Source organism: Diadema antillarum, unplaced genomic scaffold (assembly GCF_040938485.1).
Source record: "Diadema antillarum isolate AM-2024a unplaced genomic scaffold, OU_Dant_1.0 scf00000136, whole genome shotgun sequence".
Classification (NCBI taxonomy): Eukaryota; Metazoa; Echinodermata; class Echinoidea; order Diadematoida; family Diadematidae; genus Diadema; species Diadema antillarum.
In genome coordinates, this window is record NW_027271025.1 from 174,240 (window position 1) to 197,276 (window position 23,037).

Consider the following 23,037-nt stretch of genomic DNA (forward strand, 5'->3'; position numbering starts at 1 on the left):
TATCCATCTCGAGCATTTTACTAGAGTGATGGCAAGGTCCCTGTCGCGACACGGATTGTCGCCTCCTGCTCGGGGCGACAATCCGTGACAGGCGCTGGCGGCACGGATTGTCGCCCCCGTCACGGATTGTCGCCTGGCGACAATCCGTGACGCTTGTGCAGTTCCCAGTTTTTGACCTCGAAGGCGACAATCCGTGTTGGCAAAAAATTTGTTGCGACACGGATTGTCGCCCCGGGCTCGGGGTGGTTCCTCCGGTGTTAAGCTTTGGTGTGATGGGTATGTGTGTGTGTGTGTGTGTGTGTGTGTGTGTATGTGTGTGTGTTTGGAGTATAACAATACAATATGTAGGAACTGTGCTTGTGTGGTGGTTGTATAGTGGTAGTGGTTTGTTTGTGTGTATACGTGTGCCTGTATGCTTGCGTGTGTATGAGGAATATAGTGGCGCTACTGTGGCAATACAAACGCCTTCAGAGTGTATGAGCACGTGTTTAAAGAATTCACACCAGCGTTGATCTAAAAATAGTATGGGTGTGTCAACCAATATCAGCGGTGAGGCGGGCTAGGCGAGAGAGAGACCGAGAGAAAATACATACGAGGGAGGTACCTCCCCAAATGTTATTTGTCTTTGTTCATTTTTCACTGCAGTCATTTTCTTCCATCAGTCTTATAAACTATAATGTCCATACCACTATTCTTTGTCCCAGAATAGGTTTGGCATGCTTCATGCATGAGCGAATAATTTTCACACGCCGTAAAAATTTGTCAATCCGTTAGTTGATTTTAGCACAAACGAACTGCCATTGCACACCGCTTTATACATACGTAATACAAACAAACACCAACAAACACTTAAACAAATCCTCATAATGCAAATAAACCAACTCAACACTTTTTTCCTTGATATTTATTGATTTCATTCAAATCATTCATAAATCGACCCATTCTGGGTGCAACATGAAAAAAAAAAAAGTTACAAATGGAAATTCGAAACACAAACAAATCCATTTGTCAATTTATACCACAAATAATCTCACTTCAACATAGATAACTTGATTATAGACCAACCCTACTAATAATTTCTTCACGAGAAAGTTTTTACATGTATGGCCCTACCAAACCTATATTACTTGAATATGTTGGTTTGGATCATGTAACACCTTCTTACTTACAAGGGCATATACATAAAAAAAACACAAATACATTACACAAATCTGGAATGAAATCAGTCATAAAAAAAAACCCCGACCACCCCCTCCTGAGCGTTCGGACGAATGAGCCTTCAGAATAACAAACTTTTGCAATAACGAAATGTAACCCCCTTCCCACATACCGACGCACACCCGAACCGATACCACATTCCTTCCTGATGAAACGATTTCCCAATGTTGATAAATAAGACATAATGGACCGTATGCAGAAAAGCAGCATCCGCCCGCACGCAAGCTCCACTCCGAATTCATATACAAATCTGCCAAACAAACTCATCAAATTCAAAGCTGCTGATAAAATCATTATCAACGTTTATGCCAGCAACAGCTTACTAGGTATCCCTCCCCACGCGCAGCTAAAAAACACATACGCAAAAAAACTAACATAATAAACACATTCTTCCATCACACACACACACACACACACACACACACACACACACACGCACAAACGGACACTAAATTATCATGTGCACGCGCACATACACACTTCCTTGAAACCTCACCATGACTTTTTACATGGCATGTTTGCATGGATGTAGCCATGTAAGTTATGTGTTAGTATTTCAATGATTATGTCCAGAACGATATTACGAAGCAAAATGTGCTTCGAGGGCGGGCGACAATCCGTGCCGCCAGCCCTCGTCACGGATTGTCGCCAGGCGACAATCCGTGACGGGGGCGACAATCCGTGTAGGGGCGACAATCCGTGTCGCAACAATCCGTGTCGCAACAGTCCCCTTTTGGAAACATGTAGGCTTAAACGTTAGTTCTATAGGCCGTGGCAGTGCAGCAGTGCATTCAGCATGTAGCGAACGACACTGCTGTGTAATGTAGGCCCTAATAGGCCACCGTACGATACACGTATACGGTATTCACCATAGTTGATTCCTCAGACTCGAGGTACAGGCCTACAGCTTAGAACTGCAAGAGGAGGTCTAGGACTAGAAGTATAGGTCTACAGTGGCTACGTTATCCAGATCATCTTTAGAATTGGTCTTAGCTTCCTAAAATAATTCCTAAACCGTACCTGATATGTTGTGTTTCTGCTGCAATTTATGAAATTCCTCTGTTACTTGAAGCAGTCACTTTGTCAACTGAGCTGAATTGCATTGATCACACACACACGCCATCACACCAAAGATTACTGTGATGCCATCGGCACATACTGCACCGCGCTAGCTAGCTACTGTCTGCAGTATCATTACTAGGCACACTGCATACATTTTAATGTGAGAAATTTAGATATCGATCACAGAATCTCGATTGCGTGCAAATCGTGGATTCCCAAATGTACTATATCACGCTAGATAGTAAGTCTTTGCACCGCATTCAGCTGCGTGTAGAGTTCCAGTAAAACTACCCCTTTTTGTGTTCGGTACAATTATATTTCAAGAAACTTTACACATGGGATATAAAAGAAATTACTCATTATTATTATTATTATTATTATCATTATTACGAACTAATTGTCGATGAAACAGTTTTAGACAATGTGGGTTGAGACTAAACAGGTATCAGACAACATGGGAGTAGACCAAGTGATAGCTCACTCTCAGTACATCGGGTTACTAAATACCACATTGATTGTGTTCAGTCTACATGCATTTCCTCCAGTCCCACTCCAAGTGGACTTTAAATACATATCCATTGCTCAAGATATGACCTGATTTAATACTTGTAAATATGGAGAAGATTTTAGAATGTGACTCAAATTCTGGTCCTTGGGGACCTCGTCCCTAGCTCCAAATGCAGCCATTAGCACCATCTGACTAACCTCATATCCCCTAAGAATGATTATTTTTATGTACAGCTTTGTTAATATCTAACAAAGACAAAAATTAATGGACAACAGAAATCACAATATCTTGAGTGGGCCTTGGGTCCAATAAAGTATCAAATGATAGAAAGTGGTACTCACAGTTTACCCGAATTCTCACTTCTTGACGTGCCTCTGTGATGTTATTGCTGGCAAGACACAAGTAGTGACCACTGTCTCTAACAAGAAGTCGCTTGAATTTGATGGTTCCACCAGAAATCTGTGGGAGGGGGGGGTGATGAAAAAACTCACAAAATAAGACTGGATACAGAGCAATGGAAATTCAAAATGCTATAGAAGTGAGTGACACCATGTTGTGTTGGTAAAATATTGAGTAAATGTGAAAACTAGATATATCGCTACGGCGACTGATATGCCTCTGCCATAATGCATGGTTCTCCTAATAGGTCTATAGTACAATGTCTTGACAATGTGTGATGACAGTTTCACACAATTGGCAAAATATTAAAATGACAGGTTTGCCACAAATGTGCTGAATGTTCACTTTCCTACAACTTGGTTCAATTGGATGAATGATTAAAATGTCAGAGCGCAGGTATTTGGGGAACTGATGATTTTTACTTGACTTTTGACTCTTTTACAAGTTTATGCATTGAGTAATTTTCAAGGTATTGAGAAAAGTATAATTTCAGTATCAAATGGGAAAATAGCATTATCTAAACCTGGCCTTTGACCTTTGACCTCACAGTTCCAAAGAGAATCACTGTTAGGTTGAACATGCATAAATATGTAAGTTTCATGATGATACCTTGAGTTACTTTTGAGATATGGAGGAAAAAGTGCAATTCAACCCTTTCACTTGACCTTTGACCTTTTGACCTTTTGGCAAGAAATTTCCCACAGAATATATATCGGGTAATACATGCATACATCAAGTTTAAAAAAAAAAAACCCTTCAGGCATTGCATAAAATATAAGGAAAGTAGTGATATTTTGAGGAGTTGACCTTGACCTTTGACCCCCTGACCTTTGAACCATGACCCCCCAACTTCCCTAGATAATCACTGCCCATTGGAACAAGCATATATACTAAGTTCCATGAAGATACCTTGAACCCTTTGCGAGATATGGAGAAAAACATGAATTTTCAACCTTTTTTCCACAAAATAACCTGTGATCTTTGACCTTTGACCCCGTGACCCTTAAATCCAAACAAAGTATTATCCCCCCAGGATATACCCTCATACCAAATTGATGTAAAACCACCACACGGTTCTTGAGATATCGAAAAAAACAAAATGGGACGGACGTACGGACGGACGGATGACCCGAAAACATAATGCCTCCGGCCACTTCGTTGGCGGAGGCATAAAAAAAGGAACACTTTTTTAAAGACAGGCCGACCAGACACAAACACACACACTCATTAAAGATGTCAATTTTACAAAACGGTGAAACTGCACAGTCCATCTCCTATTCCTCGTCTTGTAGGCTGATAATGTTCTGATGATAGGATACATTCACACTGCATATTTCATGTTTACAGCAAAAGCGATCACTGCAGCAAAACATTGCATATTGATTTAGTAGAGCTTTATATTCATAAGGCATATGGTTTAGTAAGTTTGTGTTTTTAATTTCATAATGAACGGGATTTATCACTTGTCTCTTTTTAACCCTAAACACAAGGATTGGCGTTTAAATCATCAGATTTCTGTGACTCATATTTTGCCTGTTCAAAGGCCTGCATTTTGCCAAAATGTGAACTGGCTTACCACAGTAGAAGCAATTTGGTACATGCTTCCTTCTTGCCAGTCCATCAGAACCTGAGGCTGCGGCTTCTGTGCCACCATTAATTCCACAATTTGTTCCTGCTGCTATTGCATGCACTGGCTCAATGTTGCTTGCTGATGAAGCCAACTGATCTTTCACATCTTGTTCAGCATGTAAAACAGCAGCCTCAGTTTCTAATGGCCTATCTTCTACTGACATTTCACTTACAAAAGTCTGTCTGGCCTTTGGTCGCTTGCTATTATACTGATCAAACAAGTCTAATGCATGGCAAGAAACTCTTGCCAGGATAAGCAAGTTGTAGCATAGAGCAAGGCTGCTTGCTCCGGCAACAATCCTCATCAATGAAAGATGAATATCGCAGGAGAGATGAATATCGCAGCTCTTTAAATGTTTTGCTTCTGACCATTTGCAGGAGTTACACTTATAATGCACCATAAACACATATCAGGGTCATTGAAAATTGGTTGAAGGATTCCCCCTTGTGCTGCACACATAACTCTTTTACAGCAACTGCAATGTCTCTTTAGAGCCAAGATACTAAGTGTTTCAACAATTTCAATAAGGACTTGAAATCTGAGGAATAGGCAGAGTGACCTTTGACCTCTTGACGAGCATCTCCATCAAAGTGATTCAAAATGACCTGCGCTTTTTGACTGACAGGGATGTCACATTGGACACAATAAATACCAACTCTGTCTAGCCATTGTGCTTGAGGAAGTTCCCCAGCAGTGGTAGGTCTCCAAGAAAACCTGAACATTTTAGTGCTTACAAATGGGTCAGTCTACCTCCTGGTAACACATTGGTTAGACTCGTGATAAGTTTCTCTACCAATTCATCAACCTCATTTTCTTTGGGCTTAGCCATCTCCAATTTGCTGCCAGCCTTACTCTGTAACTGAAATTCACTACACCAACAAGTCAAGCACTAAAGTTTCAACACACAGCTAGGGTGAGGTAAAGGTTCAACTTCATGACCAGATATGTGAGTACCATGTAACCACACCCCTACAAACTTTTACACATGTGTAGCATGCACCCATCACTTGGACAACCACATGCCACACACAGCTTTGCATTGGAGACTTGTGGTACTGTAAAGATGGATCTTTGCCCTATGTATTAATGCAGCAGTACCTTAGCAAACTTTTTACACCAATGTACTTCATTTACTGCAATGTGTATGCAGGGAGGTATGATCAGCAGGTTCACAGATGTAATTCCAAGGAAGTTCTGGAGCAATTCATTGTGCTTTCAGATGTTTCAGACATTGTAAATGCAGCATTTTCACTGCCCTGCAAATAATTTTGTGGCCCTTATATTGCAGAACAGTCATTTAAATAGGTGAAATCAATCTCAAATATTTTGATGAACTGCAGTGTCATCACTGCAATTGACTAATGAAGGAACTACAGCTTACCATCCTGTGAGAGTCATTGAGTAAGTGCAGGCCCCTGTATATCCACTCAACTACAGGGGGAGGGCTCCCTCTTGCCTTACATTCAAGCGACAATGCCTTGCCTTCATCTCCCTCATACGTGGCTTTGAGTCGCGGGTAAATCACAACAGGCTCTGGAAGAATATAAAACATATTTAGCATCACATTACCAAAACAAAAACAAGGCATGAAAGCAAAGTATCTGGAGGTGGATGAAAACCCTTGGAAAAAAATAATAAAAGGCATGATGATGTAGAGAAGAAATGATAACTTCACTATCAGATATCACCTTCATGGCATCTCCAAAAAATGCTATCCGGTCACACTTACTACAATGGTAGACAACTACTGTTGGGTATCCTCTCTGTGACATCTGAATGTCATGGACTCTCCAGAGAGCAAAAAGACTCTTTTACTTTTGCAACATTTTTGCATAACAACATTAATGTTGAAGTCAAATAAGGTGGGAAAATTGTTTTGGTTACATTAAAGGGATAGCACAGTATTGGTGGAGATGAGAATTGGGCTTTTAACTTTTTGCGAGATACATAGTGTACCAAGAAAACACTTATGATACAGTACAGAGCATACCATTTTAAGAGGAATTCAAAGTTTATTTGATAAAAATCGGGTTTGGAATGACTGAAACATCCAAAAACAAAGTGAAACAAAGCGATCGTAATAAAGTGTGGTCCCACACTTTATTAGAATTGCTCTTTTTTGGATATCTCAGCCATTTCAAAACCAATTTTTATCAAATAAATGTTGAATTCCTCATAGAATTACGTGCTCTTTCATATTTCATGAGAGGTTTCTCATTATCTCATCGAAAAATGTTAGAAACCTGAAATTAGGTCTCAACCAAAACTGTACGATCCCTTTAATAAGTATTCTGTTTTAATACTCAAATCAAAATTTTTGATATTCAAATTGAGCTAGGATTTTTGATGCATGCTAATTGAGACAAGAAGTCTTGTCACCTCAGGGGCAATGTATGACATATCTAAAGAGGCAGATTCAAAATACAGATTTTACCAGCTGGATGAAATAAAGTGGAGAATGCCATTTTTTATGGTTGCTCATCATTACTCCATTAACTCAGCATCATCAGTACACTGTACTTTCTCATGCACTGGAGCAATGTTCAAAGTCTACATTCATAATAGTATACTAAGAACATCCTGATGTATATACCTTGGGCTCCCGTTCTTGCAACAAGACAAAATTGCAAATTGCAATGCCCCATAATGTTCACAATGAAATTTTCCTTACTCTGAGAATATTAGCATGAAAACTTCAAGACTTTCTTGCAGATATTAAAATCATAATTGATGAGATTCTCAGCCTGCCTCGTATCACAAATGCCGTACAAACACACATAGTTGCTAACTGACATTGCCCTTATCTTTGAGACATAAATCCTAGGTTCTGCACAGTTTCTGTGCTTTAAACATACTCAAAACAAACAATGAAATCATACTATATTGATTCTTGCATTAATTCACATTTTCATATTTCATTCAAATGACAGTGAAGTGGAGCAGTCAATGAACAATGACTTACATAATGACAGGGGAACATAAAGACTGTCAAACTGGACTGGAAACAATTAAATGTAACGGAAGTCCTTTTTCTAGAGACATGAACCTCACCAGCAAGTAAAACTGTGGTTTCAGCTTCAATGACTTCTGGGTTTTCTTTGCCTAGCTCTGTGGCACGACAGGTGTAGGTCCCAACATCCTCAGTGGAGACCCTCAGGAGATACAGTGTGTTGTTCATCAACATTACCTTACAGGAAGGGTTGCTGCATGACAAGCAGAGAGAGAGAGAGAGAGAGGGAGAGAGTGCGATAAAACTACATGTCTTGGTTCATTCTTCACAGTGTTTGGCTCTATTGCCCAATTTTTACTGTCTCATATCAAGTGCTGGATCCTTTACATTTCCCCATTGTGATTCTGCTTCTATTCTATGTAGAGCAAATGATAAACAATCAACTGCTGAGAATTAGTGACTTCTGCACTCTGTGTCAATGTTTAGAATAGTAAGAAAATAATCAACGTTGGTGAAGGTGATGGGACAAACTATCACTTCCGAGGCGATCTGGATGTAGCTATCTTTCCGAAGCGCAGCTGAGGAAAGATAGCGTACACATTCAGATCGCCAAGGAAGTGATAGTTTGTCTCATTGCCTGAAACTAAAAGTTGATTATTTGCTTTATAATCCACATCAAGGGTCCTAGAAATTCCCATTTTATCCCACATCTGAAACCGTTTTAGCTGTCTTTAGGTATCATTAGGGCTTAGGCTACGTGTGCGCGTAGATGACAAAACAATGAATTTGCTACGCGCACCGCTCGGCACTGAAGTGAAAGTGTGTTGCACTGTGTGCTATCAAGTGACCTAGTTAAATGATAGTCCACAGTGCAACGCACTTTTATTTCGCGCGTACTCATCTCGCGTTAAGACTGTATGGACTGCCAGAGATAAGCAAAACAAACAGCTGTCTTTATAGATGACAAAACAATGAATTTGCTGCGCGCACCGCGCGACACTGAAGGGAAAGTGCGTTGCACTGTGTACTATCAAGTGACCTAGTTCTTCTCAGGTGATGTGATGGGCAAAACTACGCTCTATCACGTGATCAGCTCTTGACCAATCCTATAGCAAGATTCTTAGTATGTGGAATATAATTTCTCATAGTCCAACACCAAGATTAATTCTAAGCTCATACTGAACATGGACTGGTAAACTCACATGAGGACATAATTTACACAGCTTGATGTCATGGAAATGACTATTGTAATCTTGACAGTCACTGCTCTATCAAATATTGATGACTTTTGTAACATTATGAAAACAATATTTGTTCATAATGTTTGAATTGTTATGATGGCTGAATTGTAAACTTACACCACAAAGCCAAACTCATGGTGATATTAAGGTAGAGTTCATTGAGCCTGAGACTGTAAATGCACTACAATGAGTCCTATGTCTTCAGTTAATAATGGTAAAAAGTGAAATGGCAGCATAACAGACCATGTGCTGGTTCAACCACAAAAAAGTAGACTTTATTGTGATCGTGCTAATCAATACTCACCATAGTTCATAAAACATGATTGTTAGTTTGATACAAAGTTTTGTGACGATCTGTAAAGGAAGTTCTCTTCACATACTTATGCATACACGTACAAGGCAGAGGCGACAACATACTTATATTCATGGTGAACAAAGTAATGTAAAATGAGGAATGTTAGCGTGCATCTTAATATCGCGAATTTTGTGAGCGCCAAGATTCACGAAATGAAAATGCACATGAAAGTTTTTGTCTACACTGTGTGCATTGAATGCCAGCGGCAGTTCGCGAAAATTTCATGCCACAAAAAAGGCCGTTGGCTCCAATTCGCGAAAAATTCATGCCGCAAATATATAACATGTTTTACAGTAATATTCAATGCAATAAAGTAGGGAATAATAATACAATAATATTGCAAAGAGTAGTCAAACATTAACATCTGCAGTGTGTCATACCTATCAGCCTGATCTGGTGTGCACTGAGTTTCAACTGGCATTCCATTCTTAAGCCATTCAATGCGAACACCACGGTCAGCTCCACCCACATGGCATGGTAACTGGGTAGAGTTGCCCTCCTTCACAGCTACTAGTCGTCCAGCTCTCTCCACAAAGTAGATTCCTAGATGTCAGTTGAATTATGCACAATTATCATCTTCATTACGTTTCAGTGATTCTTGGCATTATCTTAGATGCTGCCAATAGTAATGAACATCAAAACATTTTAAATGAATGTTGTGCAAGTGATGGCTTCTACTTTTTGTGAGAATAAACAGATACAGAAACAATGGAATTGTTAGCTTTCTCATGAACACATATGCTACAATGACAACAATGAGTATAATGTATAATATAATGCTCTGTCATATGTTGTGGTGCTGTAAAGTGATTTATAGTATCATCCCACTCACTTCACACAAGTCTGTAAGTGCATATGCTCATCAAGGTATTATATAACCTGCACACTCATATCAAAGAAATAAGAAGTGCCCCTGTCATCTGACTGCTCAATTATCATGTAATCTTTTTATCTGGCAGCACAATGCTATCAAAATAATATACCTGATACACACCAAGAATCAAAAGCCAGTTACACTGGCAAAACCTCTTTAAAGATTAAGTTGCCAAAGTTTGGCCAGTGTGAATGCAAACTTCCCAAATATGTTCTTTATTTTTTTTATAACTTCTCAAGAAACTTTTCATGAAACTTCTCACTTTTTCCCTTACGTAATGTCATAAGCAACAAGTGTAGACAATCTTCCTCTTCACAGGTTGCATTATGTTCTATATTATATCAAACTACAGTCAGTACAGAGTTTAACCTCTTCAGGGAGAAAGGTTTGGGGTAACACCATGTGTTGATAGCTTCTTTTTTTTTGTTGGTGTAAACTATCAAAAAAAAAAAAAGACTGCTTGTAAAAATAGTGTCCTACTTATCAGAGGTCTGCGCCCCATTATCAAATGAAAATAGCGCACACTGAAAATGTTTCTTGGAGGCACATTTCCTTCACTATACAAATCTTCAAGCAACACATAACCTTCCTTTTTAAGAATATTTGGGCCCATTTGAAACAGATAATTTTCACAGATTTATTCTGTGGATCAACAGGAATTGTGTTTTGGTACAGAACTCACTGTATAATTGGGAGAGACTGGGAGGGGCAAAAATGGCACCTGTAAGTGGGGTGCCTCAAGGCATCAATAAGACATACTACATAAATGCCTATACATGCATATGTACATTGTATGGTACATAGTAAGTACCACTTCACTGTACATCATACAGTCAGACCATTAAGTTATGTTACTCCCGCAGGCACTGTGCACGGGGCCGCTTCGTGCGGTTGCGTGCAGGTTCGTGCGATTTCGCACGGGTGCGTATGGCTCCGTGCGCCCCCGTACACGCCCGTGCGGAGTCGTGCACCCGCGTGCGGATCTGTACGCCAGCGTGCGGATCCGAACGCCTGCGTGCGAATCTGTACGCCCGTGTGCGGATCCATACTCCCTCGCACTGACTGGCACGCAGCCGCACGGAGGCGCACGAGGGCGCACGGAGGCGCACGAGGTCGCACAGGGTCGCACGGGGGCGTACAGAGGCACACGCACCCGCATGAGATCGTACGAAATGGCACGAAGACGCACGCACCCGTACGAAACCGCACGCAACCACACGAAGCAGCCCCGTGCGCAGTGCGTGCGGGAGTAACATAACTTAATGGTCTGACGGTACCTCCCCCATTGGGAGCACACAGCTTCAACTGGGTGCATGGCTCATGCACTTTCATATGGCTTGTTGCTTTGAGATCCAGTAATATTTTTTGTTCTTGTTGCAGCAGCCATCTTTCATATTCTTTTTTGTTCCCTAGCTCAAGGCAATGTCAATTTCAGTTGCAAACACACCAGTAGTTGACTGAATTATATATAATTACAGTTTAATCATGTTCCAATCCATTGATCCAATGAGTGAGGGTGCTGTGGCATAGTGGATAAGACTCCCGACTCCCAATTGGGTGACACAAGTTCGATGCCAACCCAGTGCTTACATCCTTGGACAAGATGTACTATAATGATCACATGTAGCTTCCAAAAAATCACAGACAATTAATCACTCCTCACCAAATATGTCAAGTCTGGTTGTTCCACTGTAGACATATCCAACATCGTTGACTGCCTGACAGGTGTAATTTCCTGCATCTGTTGCTAGGAGACTGTTGATAGTCAGTAAGCCATCCCATCCCTCTTGGACATGAGTATTTCCTATGCGAGGAATTGCCTAGAAAATGGAACTGAAAATAATCAGCTGTCTGAACAGTGGGAAGTTGCAATTTATGTGTACTTTGTTTGTAAACAGCCATTGATTTAAGACTGATGTACATTTCACTCAACTGCAACATTTGTATTTTTAGGATGCCAGCCCTTGTGGTTGCATGCTTACCCGAGCCTCAAAATAAATTCAAATCTGATGAAAGTCATAATGGGTATCATTAACTGATTTGTCAAATACTGTGCAGGAGTTATCTGAGTGATTACCATCCTCCACTTTAAAAGATGCTGCTTGCAATTTTGAGCATTTTGGCCCTTGAGGGACCTGGCCCTGTCCAATGATGCCTATGTGGACAATGTATGGTATACCTTTAAGTATCTATGTTGTCTACTTTAAAGATATCCCTGCTAAGTGTGTTAAAAATCTGTGACATGTAGTTAGTAATGAAAGATTTTACTCCAAAAAAGGCTCCTTCATATGGTCCATATTCCTCCACACATCTGCCATGTAAGGCAGCAAATCTGTTTAAGTAATATCATAATATATAACAAGGGGTATTAGACTGTGTGCAGCTTATGTATTTTCTATGTTTTGTAATGAGCTCCGGCACCAAAACTTGTTCAGTTATATCATGTTAATAAAAAAATAAGGTCACCATCCACACTATCCATACACTTTGTTGAGTTCATTTCATACCTTTGACCTGATTTTCAAGATCTATCCTGATCTGAGGATTACTTCCTGAAAAGATTTCCTTGGATCATATGAGTCAAAAGCCCAGATACATGTATTAAATGAGGTCAACTACTTGACTAAAGCAAATGGGTAGAAGGACCGATGTGATTCAGCCAGTTCTGATCGAATGTCATCCATAATCATAAGCTTTGGCTTTGAAACAGAAAACTCTAAGGTTCTTGTGTTTACTCTGTATCTCAATACTGCCACTAAAGTAAAGACTTTACTGCATCTACCCACTCAGTTGGACTGAAGTCTCTGAAGTCCAAACTATCATAGTTTGTTCCTCAATTGTCCAAAGGTGTGAGACTGGCTTAAAAAAAAACAAGGGTGTTTGCTGCAAATCAAGTATTTCACACATCTGTCAACAGCTTGATGAAATAATACAAAAAATTAACAACACATTTGAGCAAATGAAATATCCACTTAAAGACATCCTTAACCCCCATGGTACATGGACTGATTTTGCTATGACACATATTTCTGACAGACACCTGCCTGAGTATTCTCGGGACTTGTCTTTTTACAGGTTAAGAATGCACTGCCATGGTAACAGCATCTTTATGTAAAACATTGTGGATTGAAGTAATTTTCTCACATGTAGGTGGGGGTATTAATCACATTCAGTGATAGTTTCATTTATTGCCAATTGTGTATGCATATTTTTAGTTTTACTTTTCAGCCTTACCTAGAAAGTAAGATTTGTTTGTTTTTATCATATCTTTATGTCATTGCTAATTCAGAGTACTGTAATGTCTATTTTTATGATTATTACAGTAAACATGTACAATTCAGCCTTTGGCAGGCAAACATGATTTAAAGGTAAAACATCATTCTTTAACGCCTGAACAACTGTCAAATTTCACTCCAAAATGTACATGTATGCCTAAGAGATGTGTGGAATAATGTTGTAATAACAAGATATTCGTTGGGTAACGATGAAAATGCCAAATATCAACCTAAAAGGTTTGCATCTCAGAACTTACTCAATTGGGGTCAGGCTAACTTGGACTCGGGGACAACTCGGCCTCACTTTGATGGTGGGGCCGAGTTGTCCCTCTGGATTGTACAGTGCTGTACTATGGTGGCGCTTAGCATTCTGGCTGGTTGCAATTATGGACAGAGTTGATACAATGCGCGCATAAAAAAACCTCTTTGGCACGCATTCAAAGTAAATGCGCGCCTACGTATAGAATGTGCCTATCATGAGCTGCATATACATTGTCTGAAATAGGGCCGAGTTGTCCCTATAAGACCAAATCGACCTGGATCCTTCTGGAATACAAGAGACTCGGGGGTCTCACGCTCATCTGAGTATCACAAGTTCACCTTCCATGCATTCTTCAAGACTCTTCCTTGAGAACATTGGAAACTTGGGATGGGGTCAGCTTTGAGAGCTGGGGGCATGGTGTCAATTTGCATATTCCATCACACTGGTAAAAAATAATTGCCAAGTACATTGTACTTTATAGAAGGTTGGACCATGCCGTTTGAAAAAAAAAAGACTTAAAGCTCTATCACTTCTGATTCTAGAAAAGAATAGTATTGAATATTCCTTAATTTAGGAGATTTGGGCCCCTGGGGCCCCCCAATGAAAGCATGTTGCCCATTAAAAGACTTTGAGATTCTATCCCTCTAGGAATGCTATTTGCAAAACTTGGTGAAAATCCATTACGTTGTTTTCAGCAAGAAGATGAAAATGTACAATTTAGGTCTGCATTTGGATCCCCCCCCAAAAAAAAAAACCTCGGGGGGGGGGGGGGGGGGGGGCTGGATCTGCAATGAACAAACTAGAAACTACAGTCATCAATGTACAATTAACTCATAGTAACTTTGCTTTATCACTTCTGGTTCTAGAGAAGAACCGTAAATATTTCTTAATGTTGGGGGGTGGGGGGGAATTAACAAATTGAGATCTTAACCCCCTGGCATACTACCTGCCAAGTTTGGTGAATATTCATCAAGGGGTTTTCAAGAAGAATATGAACATGTATAATTTAAGTCCCCATTTGGACCCATCCCACCCCACTCCCCTAGAGTTTGGGGGGGGGGGCACCCCTGATTCTGCCATGAACAAACTTGAAACATTTAACAGTCATCAATATACTGACTCATCTCATTGTATTAGCTTAGCTCAATCACTTCTGGTTTTTGAGAAAATCTTTAAAGATTCCTAACAGGGGGGGGGGGGGGGGGGGTGGGTTGAGCCCCATGGGGGCCCCCCAAGTGGGGCATGGTGCCCATTTGATGGAATTGAGATCCTATCCCCCTAAGAATGCTACCTACCAAGTTTGGTGAAATCTAATCACGGGGTTTTCAAGAAGAAGATGAAAATGTACAATTTAGGCCCCATTAGGACCCCTCACCACCCCCTCCCCTGGGTCCCAAGGGGGGCACCCCTGATTCCGCCATGAACAAACTTGAACCTACAGTCATCAATGTACTCACTCATCAACTTAGCTCTATCACTTCTGGTTCTACAGAAGAAGATTTTTAAAGATTCCTTAATTTTAGGGGGTTTGGACCCGTTTGGGCCCGTTTGGTAGTACAAGCATAGCTAGCTTCTACCGGAGGTATTCCTGAACATGTGTTTGTCTAGAAATAACACTGATCTGTGACATGTGAAACTTGTTGAAATGAAAGGAAAATAAATAATCATGTGAGATGGTCCATACATTACCCGTCCATTCCTGAACCAGGTGAATCTTGGGGGAGGAAACCCTAAGGCTGTACACTCCATGGTAAGTTGCATCCCAACATGTGCTCTTCGTACAGCAGGGTGTTGTGATGTAATCCTTGGGGGTGCTGTACACAGGTAATCAAAGTAGTTAATTTTTATTCATAGAAAGTAATGATGTTCAAAAGGCTTCACTATACAGTTTACAGTGTTCTACACTATAGCAATCAGTGCAATACTCTGATCATAATGGGAAACACACAGGTCATGTGTAAACCACACTAACTGACACATAACATACTTTATTTCTTCACAAATCAAAGCATGCAATAAACAATACTAGGTTACCACCTGCCTATGGGCAGGTAATTACAAGGGGAAAAAAAAATACAATGGACCACGTCAACACAATTGACAAGGACACACACATATATATATACACATACATTTATAAACATAATACATTTGATCAGCTGTTTCAGGACAAAAATAGAAAATACAATTATTTCAACATACATGTAACCAACACCAAAAAAAAAACTAGAAATATCACTGAAGGTGATTAATACCCCCGCCCCGTGACGACAGTCTTACCCAAGGAATGATCTTTCCTTGATCTTCTGCCATTTAAATGCCGTTACCATGGCAACGCAGCTTCCGACACGTCCGAAAAATATGTCTTGCACATCTTCCCACCAAGACTATTGTGTGTGCCACATTTCATAAGCTTTTGTCAAAAACTGAGGAAGTAGTTCAATCCACAAGATCTTTCCTTGATCTTCCGCCATTAATATGCCGTTACCATGGCAACGCAGCTTCCAACACGTCCAAAAAATATGTCTTGCACATCTTCCCACCAAGACCAATGTGTGCCACATTTCATGAGCTTCAGTCGAATACAGAGGAAGTAGTTCAATCCGCAAGATCTTTCCTTAATCTTCTGCCATTTATATGCCGTTACCATGGCAACGCAGCTTCCGACACATCCGAAAAATATGTCTTCCACATCTTCCCACCAAGATCAAGGTGTGTGCCACATTTCATAAGCTTTGGTCAAACAAGAGACCCGCGGGTCTAGCGCTCACCTGAGTATCGCAAGTTCACCTTTCACGCAGTCACTAATCTAAATTATTCACAGCTCTACCAAAATTTGATGAGGCATTCTCAAGTGGAAGATGAAAATGTACAATAAGGGCCCAATTTTTTCAAGATTCCTTAATTTGGGGGAATTGGGGCCCCCTGGGGCCCTCTGGGTGGGGCATGGTGCCCAGTTTGATAAATTGAGATCCTGACCACCTAGGGATGCTACCTGCCAAGTTTGACAAAAATCCATCATGAGGTTTTCAGGAAGAAGATGAAAATGTACAATTCAGGCCTCCATTTGGACCCTTCCAACCACCCCCCCCCCCCACCCCCAAGAGGGGCACCCCTGGATCTCCTATGAACAAACTTGAAACTACAGTCATTACTGTACTCACTCATAGTATTATCTCAGCTCTATAACTTCTGATTCTAGAGAAGATTTTTAAAGATTCCTTCATTTGGGGGGTTTGGGCCCCCTGGGGGCCCCCTGGGCGGGGCATGGTGCCCATTTTAACAAATTGAGATCCTAACCCCCTAGGGATGCTACCTGCCAAGTTTGGTGAAAATGGGTCATAGGGGTTCTCAAGAAGAAGATAAAAATGTACAACAATTTAGGCTCCATTAGGACCCCTCCTCACCCCCACCCCCCCCCCCCCCTTGGGTCCAAAGGGGGGCACCCCTGATTCTGCCATGAACAAACTTGAAACTACAGTCATCAATGTGCTAACTCATAGTATTAACCTAGCTCTATCACTTCTGGTTCTAGAGAAGAAGATTTTTGCGGATTCCTTAATTTTGGGGGGTTTGGGCCCCCTGGGGGCCCCCTGGGTGGGTCATGGTGCCCATTTTAACAAATGGAGTTCCTAACCCCCTAGGGATGCTACCTGCCAAGTTTGGTGAAAATGGGTCATGGAGTTCTCAAGAAGAAGATGAAAATGTACAATTTAGGCCCCATTAGAACCCTTCCCCACCCCCCCCCCTCCCCTGGGTCCCAAGGGGGGCACCCCTGATTCTGCCATGAACAAACTTGAAACTACAGTCATCAATGTACTAACTCATATTATTAACTTAGCTCTATCACTTCTGGTTCTAGAGAAGAAGATTTTTACAGATTCCTTAATTTTGGGGGGTTTGGGCCCCCCTGGGGGCCCCCTGGGTGGGGCATGGTGCCCATTTTAACAAATTGAGTTCCTAACCCCCTAGGGATGCTACCTGCCAAGTTTGATGAAAATCGGTCTTGGGGTTTTCAAGAAGAAGATGAAAATGTAAAAAGTTTACGCACGACGCACGACGGACGACGCACGACGGACGACGGACGACGGACGACGCACGACGCACGACGCACGACGCACGACGGACGCCGGACGAAGGGCGATCGCAATAGCTCACTTGAGCCTTTGGCTCAGGTGAGCTAAAAACTGAGGAAGTAGTTAAATCCGCAAGATCTTTCCTTGATCTTCTGCCATTAATATGCCGTTACCATGGCAACGTACTTTCGGGTACTGTCAAAAAATGCGTTTTGCACATCTACAACCAAAGGCACACATCTGTACCAAGTTTCATGGAAATTGGGCAAAAACTGAGGAAGTAGTTTGCAACACAAAATTTTCCATCATTTTGGCTCATAATATGTGAGCTGTTACCATGGCAACATACTTTTTGTCACTGTCAAGAAATGTGTCATGCTGACCTTATATCCTAAGACAAACATTCAATATGAATTCCATGAGAATTGGAAGAACACTGATGAAGCAGTTTTGCCATGAAGCATTTTGCCCTATATTTTACCGATAACATGCCGTTACCATGGCAACGCACTTTTTGCCACTGCGGAAATATGTGTCTTGCACATTAACATATTCAGATGAACATCTGTACCTAATTTCATAAAAATTGATCAAAAACTGTGGGAGGAGTTCGCGACGCAAGATTTGTACCCATTTTTGCCCATAATATGCCGTTACCATGGCAACGTACTTTTGGGTACTGTCAAAAAATAAGTCTTGCACATCTACAACCCAAGGCACACATCTGTGCCAAGTTTTATGGGAATCGGTTGAAAACTGAGGAAGTAGTTCGCGACGCAAGATTTGCAACGGACCGACCGCCCGACCGTCCGCTGATTCCTATATACCCCCTTCAAACTTCGTTTGGAGGGGGTATAAAAAAAAATCTGAATCAAAACTGGTATAATAGACATATGACATTTGCTATTATAGTTCTTTTTCGATACAAAAATATCTGACACACAAGGGAATTTCAAACAATGATAACGGCAATAATGTTAACTAAATATAACACAACATGAACAAAAGTATTCAACTAAGTGCTGAAAAAGAGTGACATGGAAAACAATGCAAATAAGGAATGATACAAAACAAAGACAACACAGAGCAAAACAGACAACTTGCATGCAAAATTAAAATGTGATTTTAGTTAAACTTTAAATTCATTGATATTGTGAGTTCCCTGAATATCCAATGGCAATTTATTTCAAAGTTATGGACCTGCACTAACAACAAATGAACTATCCCTTATTCAGCATGAACTCTTGGTTCAACACATCATTGAGGTTCAAGAGACGGCGTTCCAGTTGGCTGTGATATTTCAAAAAGCTGTCAGTTTTTCACAGATGTACAAAAGAATTTCACAAACAGTTGTGTCTTTGATGATTGGGATTCGATAGTGACATCTTTTTGAACAATCTGGAGATTCATTTTTAATGCTAATATAACATTAGACGTAATTTGCTTGTTTATGTATAAAAGGAAATGAAACTTCACCTAATGAAAGCATATTAAACAAAAGTCAATCCAAAAAAAAAAAAAAAAAAAAAAATGTGTGAAAGTGTAAATCTGAGCTGTATGTCAGTAAGTTGTGAAATTGAACTCTCCTGGAAAGTCAAATTCATAATTTTTCTGATTTCTGACAAATGAAACTGATTTAGTGCAATTTTTTTTCAGATAATTCAAAATTGATATGTTAGATTATTGTCAAGACATGCCAAGGTCTAGCAATTTTAATGTTTATGTCTGTAGCAATATTTGCACAATTTCTATTCGAACATTCCTAATTCTTTACCATCATTTACTGTTCATCATTGATGAGTAGGGGATAGTGAAAAGTAATTACCATCATAAAGACAGAGAGTGTCTGGTCATTATGTAATGAGACATGAATCCATCAGTTACACTCAGACAGTGATCCTTAACTTTGAGGATAAGCTAACTTCCAGGATAAGCTCGTAGTTAAGTAAGGGGCGCCAAGAGTGGCATGGTCTCTTTTATCACGAAAACAGTCAATTTGACACAAAATTACAATTTCGTTGACAAAGTTGTCATATCTCTGACGAACTGTCATTTCGAGAAAAAAATGACTGATTTCATGATGAAAGAGACCATGCAACACCTGGCACCCAATACTTAACTACGAGCTTATCCTCGAAGGATCACCGTTTGAATGTAACTACTGTCTTCCTATCTGTGGGGCAGACCTAGTTTGGCACATACACATACTTCAAAAATGTTTAAATAGCAGCATCCAACATGGGACCAAAGGGAATAACATTGTTGAGACTTCATCCCTCAAACCTCCTTGAACATAATTATCAAATGGAGTCAGAGGAGTATTTACCTATCACACAGGTATACTGAACAAGAGAAATATGGGGTTGTGCCATGGGCACAATGAAACATGAACAAGGGGATTTTGAACAGAATTTGTGATTTTTTTTTTAGCTTGTTTTTTGGGGCCTAATGTTACCATCATAATTTGATGAGAGGTGGCCCTAGATTACCAAATTGTAAACCATAATCAATATAACTTGTACGCTGTATACATACAAAATAAAAAAAAATCATTTCTTACAACAAACTGATTAAATACGAATTAACACAATTCTTAAATCTGTCCATATTTGGATTCTACAAGCAACCAAGGTAATAATTGAAGGACAAGGGTGATGGAATACTTTTTTTTTCTAATGTGAGTTATCATATGTGCAGCTGTATTCTGAAGTTTTTGAAGGCCTGAAAGCTGATAACAGGGCAAATGAAAGAAATGAACATTACCAACACCTATTTTAGAGGAAGGTATGTGCATGAATGAAATTAATCATCTAACTAGTATGAGTGAGTAGTTATTAATCATCATTTGTGATGATATTTCATATGTATATATACATGATCTATGCATACATGCAGATATACTCATATCCCTGCAATATTGAGAAAATCAACTGTGTATGAAAGTGATATGTGACCTATCATCACAGATAGCATCACAGACATTACAGACTCAAACTAGAAATGTCGCTATATATGGCGACTGATGCCTCCGCCATAATGCATGATTCTCCCAATAGGTGTATAGTGCAATGTCTCCATAATGTGTGATGACAGTTTCACATAACTGGCAAAACATTGAAATTGCAGGTTTGTCAGAAATATCTTGAATGTTCACTTTCCTTGAACTAGGTTTGCTATAATTGTCTATTAAAGAGTGCAGGTATATGCATTTGGGGAATTGAGGATTTTTACTTGACTTCTGACTGACCCTTTTATAAGTTTATGCATTGAGTAATTTTCAAGGTATGAAGAAAGAGTGTAATTACAGTATGAAATAGATTCTTTTCTTCTCTGCATTTAAACCTGGCCTTGACCCTTAACCTTTGACCTTCTGGCAGGAAATTTCCATGAGAATCTCCATTAGGTAATACATGTATATAAAGTTGTAAAAATGATAATGCAAGCTTTGCATATACTAGTAAATGAGGGAAAGAGTAAAATTTTGAAGAGTTGACCTTGACCTTTGACCCCTGACTATTGACCCATGACCCCTAAATACCCTAGATAATCTCTGCCAGTCAGTACATGCGTATGTACCAAGTTCCATGAAGATACATTGAACCATTTGCGAGAAAAGTGAAATTGTAACATTTTCACCTAACCTTTGACCTTTTGACCTTTGACATTATGACATGAAACTCTTTCTGGAGAATCTTTATGCAGTAGTACATGTCTACACTAAGTTTTAGAAAAATACCTTTGGGCATTGCATGGATATGGGGGACATAGCAACATTTTTAGCATTTGACCTTGACCTTTTGACCTTTGACCTCTTATCAATGTCATCTAAATCTACTCAACTAATTGCCCCATCTTACATCATCCTTGGACCAAGTTTGGTCAAAGCTGCTTCATCCAGTTTTTAGTTATCATGTAAACAGATAAATTTCAGGATTTGACCTTGACCTTTGACCTCTGTCCCATTTCACTCAAAAATTAATAAAGTAATTGTCCCATCATACATCATCCTCAGACAAAGTTCGGTGAAATTTGCTTGATCCAGTCTCGAGTTATTGCGTAAACAGATACAATTTCATGATTTGACCTTGACCTTTGGCCTTTGGCCGATTTCACCCAAAATCTAATCAAGTCATTGCCCCATCATACTTTATACTTGGACCAAGTTTGGTAAAATTCCAATCAACATTACTTCAGTTATCGCGTAAATGAATGCGGACGGACGTACGGACAGATGTACGGACGTAGGGACGGACGGACAACCCGAAAACATAATGCCTCCGGCACCACTTCGTGGTGGAGGCATAAGAAATGCTAAATAATATGATAAGGATGAAAATGTTAAAATAGTTAGCTCTGTGAAAAATATCATGTTTACAATGTAACAAATGCCACTAATGTTTACAATGAATAAACATAAAACACATTGCAAGTACAAAGGCATCACAACACAATATGTTGTACATTAAACAACAATAATAATAATAATAATACATTACATTTGTAATGCGCTTAATACAATGTTTCTAAGCGCATAGGGAAAGGACGAAAGGAGAGATGAAAAATGAGGGAAAACAGACATGACCTAAATCAATGTGTAGCAGTCATTAAACACATGCAATAATTGAATTACACTCAGCACATTAACTTAGGGAAGCAATCAATATGGGAAAAGATATACAACTATTAAAACTATTGACATGTGAATTTTGTACAATTATTCAAATGACAAAGTGAATGGCCATGCTTGTTCTATATTTTCTTATTTCTTATATGTTTTGTATGTTTCTGTGTCTATGTATATGACTAGTCTATATAACAAGACCTACACTCACAGGTTGTACACGCACATACAATGCATCATCCATATTTTTATAAATAAGACAGCTTGTTTTTTTGAGAATACTAAAATGTGATATCATGTCTTAAATGTTATTTTTTCAAGCCTTCATGGAGCACAGTGGTTATTTTGAGTGTATTTTGTGGTGACATGGAAATTAATTGAAATCAAATACTAGTAGTAAACAAGAGACCCAGGGGTCTCGCGCTCACCTGAGTATCGCAAGTTCACCTTCCATGCATTCTTGCAGACTCTTAGCTGAGAAAATTGGAAACTTGTGGTGGGGGTAGCTTTAAGAGCTGGCATGCTACCTGTCAAGTTTGGTAAATATTCATCAAGGGGTTTTCAAT

General features: G+C 39.9%; 1 protein-coding gene across 1 annotated transcript in view; it reads right to left on the reverse strand.

The window, feature by feature from the left end:
- The window catches only part of LOC139720991 (protein turtle homolog B-like), a 107,879-nt gene that overhangs the window by 30,666 nt on the left and 54,176 nt on the right, over positions 1-23,037 (reverse strand). The window contains exons 8-13 of the mRNA XM_071632321.1: positions 15,464-15,588; positions 11,901-12,057; positions 9,744-9,906; positions 7,869-8,020; positions 6,199-6,350; positions 3,130-3,247 (exon numbers count right to left, since the gene is read on the reverse strand). Coding sequence (XP_071488422.1) covers positions 3,130-3,247; positions 6,199-6,350; positions 7,869-8,020; positions 9,744-9,906; positions 11,901-12,057; positions 15,464-15,588 — 867 coding nt within the window. The remainder of the gene's footprint in view (positions 1-3,129; positions 3,248-6,198; positions 6,351-7,868; positions 8,021-9,743; positions 9,907-11,900; positions 12,058-15,463; positions 15,589-23,037) is intronic.